Genomic DNA, 9,927 nt, shown 5'->3' with positions numbered 1-9,927 from the left:
TTATACGTATATATCTTATAGTTAGATATTCGACGTAACCTAACGCTACTGAGCCTGTTAGAATCCAATGCTACACTACTACTCATACTAGTTTAAGAACACTGCCGCAGTAAGCTTAAGATTTTAATGGTGTTGGCACGAAACAGTGTTGACACATACGGCTAGCTTATCGCCGACCAGTGTTATTGAATTTGGCAACCACGATCGAAACAGTAGCTCGGCAAACACGCATGTCGGCTTTCAAGTTTGCATATCTGATCATCGATGCTTGCTTCACTGTGATTTGTGACATCGGAGAGATGACCTCTGATGATTCCTTTATCTTCCGATATGTTCATCTGGTTACCTCTTGTTCACGTCAGATGTGACCAAATTTTAATGGCTCGACACTTTGCTTGCTGAGCTGATGCTACAGCACTACCTATCCCAACCAGGGAAGGGGAAGCCGTCGAGATCTCTGTGATTCTCCATGTTGTCTTCACTTGCTTCAACCAGAGCTAGCCCATCACCGGATCAGGAACTCAACAGAAGCCTACGGCCTCAGCTGACTGACGTGTGGGCCCCAAAGCCACTCGCGGCAAAAGGCCGACGTCTGCGCATAAACGGATCCAGCGTGGATATATGGACCCAGCGGCCTTACTCGATCCGATCCGAAGATATAACTTGAACCGCCCAAAATGCCCCTGCTACGAGCAGTATAAATAGAGCAGGGCACCCTGCACATTTCATTCAGCTCAAGGCCTTGTCTTGCTCCTCGAGTTCTCTAGCACCTAGCTACCCGGCCATCTGCTGATCTGCGAGCTTTCAGCTTGCATTGTTGCCCCCAAACTATATCGCCATGGGCTGCTGCGGTGATTTCTTCGAGAAGGCCAAGCCTTACATCGCCATGACCTCCCTGCAGTTCGGCTACGCCGGCATGAACGTCATCACCAAGGTCTCCCTCAACCACGGCATGAGCCACTACGTGCTCGTGGTCTACCGCCACGCCTTCGCCACCATCTCCATTGCTCCGTTCGCTCTGATCCTCGAGAGGTAGCTATCTGAAAATCCACAAACGGAAGCAAGCGGAATTATTCCTCTGTTACATATACAGTTGTAGTTCGTCTGAAGCTGATCGTACACTACCTGGTTGAAAATGGCAGGAAGGTGAGGCCCAAGATGACATGGTCGGTCTTCCTCCAGATCTTCGTACTGGCACTGCTCGGGTTAGTGCACACTGCTCACAAATAAAATTTATCTCCTGTTACTTCGTGTACCCAACTTGAATCCTTTAGGGGGGTGGGGGGTGGGGGCAGAGATAAGTGGACACTCCAATTCGAAGATTCTACTCTTTTCGTCAAGAAAAGGGTCAGCAAACGTGTTTAGTACTGGCTAGTGGTAGTCTGTTACGAAATAATCTTCAGCTTTTATGAAGAAATAATTAGCCTCATGCATGTTGTAATTACAGGCCTGTGATTGACCAGAACTTCTATTATGCCGGTCTGAAGTTCACCGGCCCAACCTTCGCGTGCGCCATGAGCAACATCCTTCCCGCCATGACCTTCGTGATGGCCGTGATTTTCAGGTATACATCATCTGGAAAATGCGATGAACGCAAGAGAAAATAGCTGCTTGGAGCGCACACATTTAACATTGTTCAATCGATCCGTGTACAGGATGGAGAAGGTGGACATGAAGAAGGTGAGGTGCCAGGCGAAGGTGGCCGGGACGCTGGTCACGGTTGCCGGCGCGATGCTGATGACGCTTTACAAGGGCCCGCTCATGCAGATGGCGTGGACGAGCCACGTGCAGCCGCAGGGCCACGGCGCGGAGGCGCCGGTCGCCGCCATCGACCCCAGCGGCAGGGAGTGGCTCCTGGGCTCGCTCTTCGTCATCATCGCCACCCTGGCCTGGGCTTCTCTCTTCATCCTCCAGGCGCACACCCTGAAGCAATACGCGGCGCCGCTCTCCCTCACCACCCTCATCTGCTTCGTCGGCACCCTGCAGGCCATCGTCGTCACCTTCGCCATGGAGCACCGTCCCTCCGTCTGGACCATTGGCTTCGACATGAACCTCCTCGCCGCCGCATATGCCGTGAGTCTCCGACCGACCGACAGATGGACCTCCTCGCATATATTTGTCGTTGCAAAGGCTTAATTACAGTTCTTGACGTGATGTTTCAGGGCATTGTGACGTCGAGCATAGCGTACTACGTGCAAGGCCTGGTGATCCAGAAGACCGGGCCAGTGTTCGCGTCGGCGTTCAGCCCTCTGATGATGATCATCGTGGCCGTCATGGGCTCCTTCATCCTCGCCGAGAAGATATTCCTCGGCGGTGTTCTTGGCGCCGTCCTGATCGTGATCGGGCTCTACTCGGTGCTCTGGGGCAAGCACAAGGAGACCCAGGAGACGGAGGAGGACGAGGCCATGGAGCTGCCCGTGGCGTCCAAGACGAACGGGGTTTACGACGACGCCACGTTCATCAAGGAGATCCCCGCCGCCGCTGTTGGAGATGACTCGGAGTGCAAGAAGGCAAATGGGGTGAAGTCATCCTCCGATGGACACGGAGCTAGTGCAGTTTGATGCAATTTGGAACTCCAAGTGTTCAGTTGAGCGCGTCTAGCTGGATGGAACAGGCGCTGTCCAAGTGCTAACTGTCTTCTCATGTGCGTGAGCGCGTCTCCCTGAAATGAATCAATGATTGTGTTTACTGACGTTGCATGCATTAGAGTCGGATGATTGAGAGAGGCTGTATCAGGCACTGCAGAGTGGGAGGAGTGGAATAATTTTGTTCTATGCCTTTTTTTTGCGATCCTTTTTGCAATCTGATGGATCTATTGGTATATTTAACCTTTATTTCCTTCCGTTTTTATGGGAGAAAGAGTGTTGTGTTCTGGCAATTATGGAAAGGACATACATGTATCACAAATTGAGTGCTCATTCCAACTTTTGAGGATAACCAGTATATTCGCGTGCACAATACACGTCTAGATATTGTAATATAACTTTGTAATAAGGCACTGCTTTGTGCATCTAACTACACAAAGGGCAGAACTATTTTCTTTATAAAAAAACTAGCAAGGTGGTACGTTAATAGCATGACTAGTAATATTTTTATCACAATAATCTCTGAAAAATTAATCTTTTTAGCTTTTTTATGAGGTTAGTGTTATTTAGTTACCAAATACATAAATTATAAGAGATAAAAATTATCTTAGTGGAAGAGAAAATTATTTATACTCTAAACTTGTACCTGAATTATACACATGTATTGGTTCTATTTGTATACGTTCGTCAGGTGTAGGCAACATAACCAAAATCAGAACAAATTTATCTTACCTGCGTGTTGTGCCTTACATGCTGTCTGCTTGATGGGACAACCTTGAGCTACACGGTATTTCTTAATCTATTATTTTAGTAAGAATTTTAAAAAAAATTATTATGAATTTTAGCTATTGATTAATTATATTTTACATTGACTCTTTATTTAGGTATTTAATTTTTATAATAATTTGAGTTTTTTCTCTAAGACTATATTTGATATGGATCTTTTCTTTTCCTAAACTAACCCCAATTTCAATTATGATTAATTTTATTTTATTTGGACTCTTTATTCAGATATTTTGCTTCCCGTATGAAAATCAGACTACTAATTTTTCATACCTTTTAATTCTGAATTTGACTATTTATTAATCGTATTTGACATCGACTTTTTGTTAAATCTAGATTATTAGATGTTCATAACAAAAAGTTGTCTAAATTTTTTTTTTAGATTAACATGGTAATTTCGTGGTCTTGAGAGTGAACGTGGTGGCTCCTTTTCTCCTTCAAATAGTAAGATAATAGATATGTTTATATTTGCAAATATAATTATAACTGCTATACAACGCTGAAAAATAAATGGTAGAGATTCATCCTTTATTCTCTCAATAAATATGACGATACATCGTATCATTCTTCCATTCTCCCGTCGATAAATATAATATATAATTCATCGTTATCTGAAAACTATGATACTTCATTGTACCTTTTAAAATGTTGTAAGATCAGCGTTGGAATTTGTAGCGCTCCGAGCGATGGAGAGGTCCTTTGAATCTCACCACTTGTTTATATTTGTGCAGGTATTGTCCCCTACTCGACAAATTTGAGCTATTGCAAAATTTGCAAATAATCAGTGGAGTTGTTATATGTTTTAGTCAAACGCCACAACTATTTATTTCTTACTGTGCAAAGCGGATTGATTATATAAGCACACAGTACTATTCCATTCATCTGACGAGTGTCCGTTTCGACATCACTAGGCAGCAGTTCTTATGAAATGCATTGCGCAAAAGCACGTATCGCGTCACCCAAATCAAGTGGGGGTTCATGGACTTGCATTCAGACTCCACTAATAGAGCACCTAGCTTGCTCGATCAGTGGCAAGTCCCAACAAAATAAATCAAAAATCACTTTTATTGCGTGAAAATTGAACCATAACTTTTCAATTCGTTGCAGGACATGAAGTGACAGGACATGTCTGTGAGTAACATCTGACGACTGATTGATGGTACTGAACCAAGAGTCCATGAACATTTGTTGGGATACTTGTCGCTAAGACTGCAATTCTTCCTTTTTCGTTTTTCTGTTTGTTATTTCTTTTTACTTACCGCCATCTTTAGCCAAAGTTTCCTCCGGAAAAAAAAAAACATCCAAGGTTAACAGATCTTTCTGGTACTAAATTAAAAGGCTTGCTCCATAGGTGTATATTAATTGGTCTTTGTTCCCTGTAATCTGCTAGGTGCTAGCTAGTAATCGTTTGCTTCCTTGTCATAGGCCCCAGTTCTGGAACCAGTAATGAAATTTGAAGCCGATAACTACTGATATGATAGTGTGTGTATAACTCTACTTGTCAGAAAAACAGAGTGCTGTGTTGATTCGGTTGTCCAATTCAATCAGGCTTGTTCATATCATGATATCTTCCATTGTTGTGCCACTTGGTCCGGTATACTTTCATACGCATGCGGTGTCTGAATTCTCACAATGGCAATTCACCTGTTGCTGGTTGGTATCTGCTTGATTAGTAAATTTATTTATCTCTGAGTGGAAGTGTCATTAGCAGAGTTAATTACCTGACACGGAAACCAATTTCTGCAGATTTTGCCGATAAATTAGGCGGACAAAGTAGATGGTGTCGTGCGCCAACGTTTCTCCACATATCCCTGCCCACTGCAGAGAGAACAAATGCACTCCTTTTCACCAAACCTGAACTCCGCGACGCTTCCACACATCTTTTATGCTTTACGGTTCCAGCAGCTCGGCGTGAACGACCTGAGTGCCTAACCAATCTGTGTCAAGCTGGCCGGCTAGTCGATTCCTACATGGAGCCAAACAGGCGCTAGCGTCGCTCTCAGGGGACGGGAAATAATGAAGGCCACATTACATGCGGGTCGTCAGAAAAAGCAGAGCGGGACGGATGCTTTGGTGCTTGTTCATTATGCATGTAGCGCAAGAGGGGCGCAGCTGTTGCTGCCGAAGCCTCCTCCACATCCACGATGGCTAGTGGTTTGCTTAAGTGTTCCCTACTCAGATAGCACTGACTGAAATGAGGCTGCAACGTATTGCAGATCAAAAGGATGCCTTTCTCTCTAGGCCCCTTTTGATCGATAGAATAATATGGTGTTGCCGTTTGAGGGAATGAGTTGCGAATGCAACAAGGAAAGATCTGGAGATGATCAGGCTAAGCAATGCCTGATCCATTTGCTTTGCATTGTTGGGTCTGCGTTTCTTTCTCTCTCTTTTTAAGTGGAGAGTTTGCAAATTGTTAGAAAGGAATGAGGGTGCACTAGTGACTAGTCGGTAAGATAAAAGTTTACTCCTAATTAGCATATGAAACTAGGCATATGGACCCGAGCCGATGTGCAATCGATCTGTAAGAGATCAAGGTTTGAACCATTCTGTTTACTTTATGAATTCAATCATTATTGCTCGAGAAAAAAACGATTTTAATCATTGGATAGGACTTCAGGTTATGCTTTATGACGGATGATATGCTCACTTCCAACCAGCAGAACCTAGTACCAGTGTCTAATAGCCTGATCCTCGTGAACTGATGAAGTTTCAGAAGTGATCGTGCGTCCACTGTATCAAATGGACAGATACGTTATGCCCAGTGGCAGCAAATTGTGATGCGACGCGGCGCAGTCCAATCACGGAAACTCGGCGAGCCAAGTGCGCCGCGGGGAGGGACAGGGAACCGGGACGCCGGGACGCCCGGAGGACGACGCACTACAAGGGCGGAGAGGCAGCTCGGCAACTCCTCTCGGAACACGTCAAGATTTGCCCCGCACTACAAGGGCGGAGAGGGAACCGGGACGCCCGGACGCGACGGCGCGGCCACCCGCGGACGGGCTCAAACCGCGCACCACACCCCCGGCACCCTCCCGCGCGTGCATCCCTGCTCTCGCAGGCTCAAAGCCACGTACAGCCCTGCTCTCCCAGCCTGCCCTGCTCGCGCGTGCCTCCCCACTGGGCGCACGGCCCGCCCGATGCATAGGCGGGCGTCCGACTAACTCGACGTCAGGCGTCGGCCTCAAGGGGTTGACGTGGGTGGCTGCTTTTGGTAATTATTGAGAGGAGCTGTCGTCTCTTGTTGGGGCAGCCGGTAGGTGCTAGTGATGATTGGTTAGGCTGAAATGGGTTTCACGTTATCACGTATGCAGTGTAGCGCGCAGTCCTAAACAATGGTAATACAGTGAGCAGAGTCTGACGCCCAGTTTTTATTAAGATAAAAGAAGTTCCTGTAACAAACAAAGAAAAAGATAACATTAAAAATATATTCTGTTGCTAAATCTCTATTCATGTTTGATGAAGAAGTTAGATGGTCAGATATGCTCAGTTGGCGATCGAGCAACTAGTGCTTCTTTTCGAAAGCCACCGATTTCCTACTTCCTTCTTCCTGGGTGAGCAGAGCAACACGTAATTTGATGTGTCCGTGCACGGAGTCCGGTGGCAAAGCACCAAGGTGGGTGTTAAGGTGGCGTGGGATCAAATCCCACGTCTTGCACGATTCTCCGATAAGATCTAAAAAAGATCGGATAAAGAGGGTCTAAATCTAAAAGAAATATATATATAAAAAATGCACTGAGCTCCCAATGGTACGGTGAGAAAGGGGCGGAGGAGGATTTTTTTATATTTCAAAAATAAAAAAATGCAAAACTAGATGTTTGTTTTAAAAATTAAAAAATAGACTACTAGCGTCCTTTTTTTATTTTCTGATAAGGATAATCTCTGATAATGAATCCAAAATATACTGGACAACGGACGCGTCGATTTATGTTTCTTATGGGTGTATATCGAACTGGACTCAAGAACACAAGGATTTATTCAGGTTCAGATTTCCTGTGGAATAATAACCCTACATCTTATATATTTTAGGGATAAATGCAAAAACCCCCCCAAAAGTCACTTGGATTTTGACTTTCCCCCCCAAAAGTTATTTTGTTGCAAAAAGCCCCCCAAAAGTTTGACTTTGTTGCAAAAAACCCCCTAAAAATTCAAAAAAATAAAAAAATCATTAAAAATATTCTAAAAAAAACTAGAGACAATTCTAAGACCTTCTGTGAAATTTGTTTTCAAAAATAATATCCTTTGCATCATATTTCATGGAGAGGAAGTTTGGAAAAAAAGAAAAATGTGCAGCTCATTTATTAACTCATGTTATTTTAACTTTGTCATGTCTACCATTATTTTTCCTACACAAATAATTGTTTAAGTAAACTAATAAAAGTGGTTTCACTAATTTTGGGGGTGTTATGGATTAGTTATGAATTAATCTATCTGCAACCCATTTACTGAATCCTGCACATTACAATAACTATTTCAAGATTTCATGTATTTTTACAAGATAGAGAATCATGTAAGAAGACTAAAAAAATTTGTTTCATGATTTTTGGATTAGTAAATAATTAACTATGCATTTAACTCGAATTAATAAATGAGTTACACGTTTTTCTTTTTTTTCAAACTTACTCTCCATGAAATATGATGCAAAGGATATTATTTTTGAAAAAAAATTTCACAAAAGGTCTTATAATTGTCTCTAGTTTTTTTTAGAATTTTTTGTGATTTGTTTTAAAATTTTTTGAATTTTTGGGGGTGTTTTTGCAACAAAATCAAACCTTTGGGGGGTTTTTTGCAACAAAACAACTTTTGGGGGGGAAAGTCAAAATCCAAGTGACTTTTGGGGGGTTTTTTGCATTTATCCCTATATTTTATTATAAATTGAATGAACTTGTTATAGAGTGTCTTCCCTATCCCTACAAGCCGGGTTTTCACATCTTTATATACCAGGGGAAAAGATGCCATACAAATGGACCATTGCAAAACAGATGACATACCTAAACCTGGTGAAGCCGAGCTATCCCTATCTCATCATGACGGAGGATAAGCACGCCCACCCTGCCCTGGTCGTCCTGCACATCATGTACCATAACCAAACGTCGTCATGCTCACCCATCAGGCCATCCTGTAACATTAAATGCTACAGGACACTGTCACACTACGCCGCCCAACGACCATGCATCGCCAAAAGAGAGCACCTAGGGAAAGAAAATACTCAAGTGCGCGGCATTAAATGAAACTTGATTAGTTAGGTGAATACCTGCCCTGCGACCAGCAAGGACTGGCCACAGGATTTCGCCATGCGACCAGGGGGCTGGTAGCACGAGTCTCGCTCTGGTCGCACGGTGAGGCCGTGATCTTGAAAATACATACTACCGGCAGACATTTGGTGGTGTGGGGCCCATCTCATAGGACACCCCCTTATCTATTATACCAACAGTAGCCCCCAAGCTCCCTCGTGGATGTGATGGACTGAGTGGTCCATGGTCACGACACGCCATGTGATCACGGTCGGGTCTATTCGCACCACTTGGGCCCTAGGTGGTCATAAGTTTGCCAAGAGAGTGGTCATAGATGCAGCCCATTTTAGTGGTCGACTCAGGAACGTGCATCCTAAGAGGAGGTTAAACGTCCAGAGAGAGAAGAACGTGGGAGAGAGAAAACATTAATTGCCGCCGAACCCAGGGGAATTTCGATTCCTCACGCGTCACCTTTCGAATTTCTCATGGATCAAACTCCGTGGTGGTTGAGATACCATGGTAGCCCTTTAAATTGGAGCACTCATGGTTCCCCACAAATTCTTTCATCGTCTCCCTTAGTCTCCAAGCCTTTTGCGCTCAGAGCCCTTCGTCTCCATCTGCATTCTTGCCCTCACAGCATTCTCCATTGTCGTCCGATGGTGCGCACCAGTAGTGAGTCCACCTTCCCCAGATACAAGTGTGATGCGGCGAGGCTAAAGGCGATGCATGAAGCCTGCCTGCTCACCCATTGCCTCTCCTCGTGGTACCGCTCCAGGGAGAGCGTGTTTGCTCCTTGCCAGGGGAGATCGTGTTGTTCGTCTCATTCTTCTTGGCGGGCCTCGTGCCATACTTCTTCGAGTTCTTGACCACCATCATCTCCTTCTACGACATCTGCCACCTCCATCTCAACTCTAACTCCATTCTTATGCTGAGCATTTTTGCTCATCTGTGTGAGAACTTTGTCAGGGTCGAACCATGCTTCAACCTCTTTTGGTTCTTCTACCCATGACGATTGGTGATGATGTGGGTTCTGCCTTCGCGACAACGATGTGGACTCCTATATCCAGGTGGGCCTCAAATATTCGCGGTTGAGCTGGAGGGAGAATTGGTTCTACCTCTCGGCCAATAGTTCCTTAGACAACCTCCGCGTGCTGAGCACGCCGGCGTAGGTCACATGCAACTAGGGGAATTCACCTGTGACCACCCTGGAGCTACTGACCCTGGCTAAGAGGGTTGGCAAGCTTCGTGAAGCCGAGCTGATGGGGTCAGACGTCGTGCGTGACTTCATCAAGCACCGATTGTTCCCCCTATGGAGGCGAGCACATATG

At 44.9% G+C, this 9,927-nt stretch overlaps 1 protein-coding gene across 1 annotated transcript; it reads left to right on the top strand.

Annotated features, from left to right (window-relative positions):
* Positions 1–742: 742 nt before the first annotated feature.
* Positions 743–2,838, top strand: LOC133922672 (WAT1-related protein At5g07050-like). The gene is made up of 5 exons (XM_062368098.1): positions 743–1,032; positions 1,143–1,205; positions 1,448–1,564; positions 1,656–2,073; positions 2,163–2,838. The coding sequence occupies exons 1-5, from the start codon at positions 839–841 to the stop codon at positions 2,559–2,561; spliced, it is 1,191 nt and encodes a 396-aa protein (XP_062224082.1). The 5' UTR covers positions 743–838; the 3' UTR covers positions 2,562–2,838.
* The last annotated feature ends 7,089 nt before the right edge of the window (positions 2,839–9,927 follow it).

Source organism: Phragmites australis, chromosome 1 (assembly GCF_958298935.1).
Source record: "Phragmites australis chromosome 1, lpPhrAust1.1, whole genome shotgun sequence".
Classification (NCBI taxonomy): Eukaryota; Viridiplantae; Streptophyta; class Magnoliopsida; order Poales; family Poaceae; genus Phragmites; species Phragmites australis.
The sequence above is the reverse complement of the archived record's forward strand: the minus strand, read 5'-3'. Positions and strand labels throughout refer to the sequence as shown.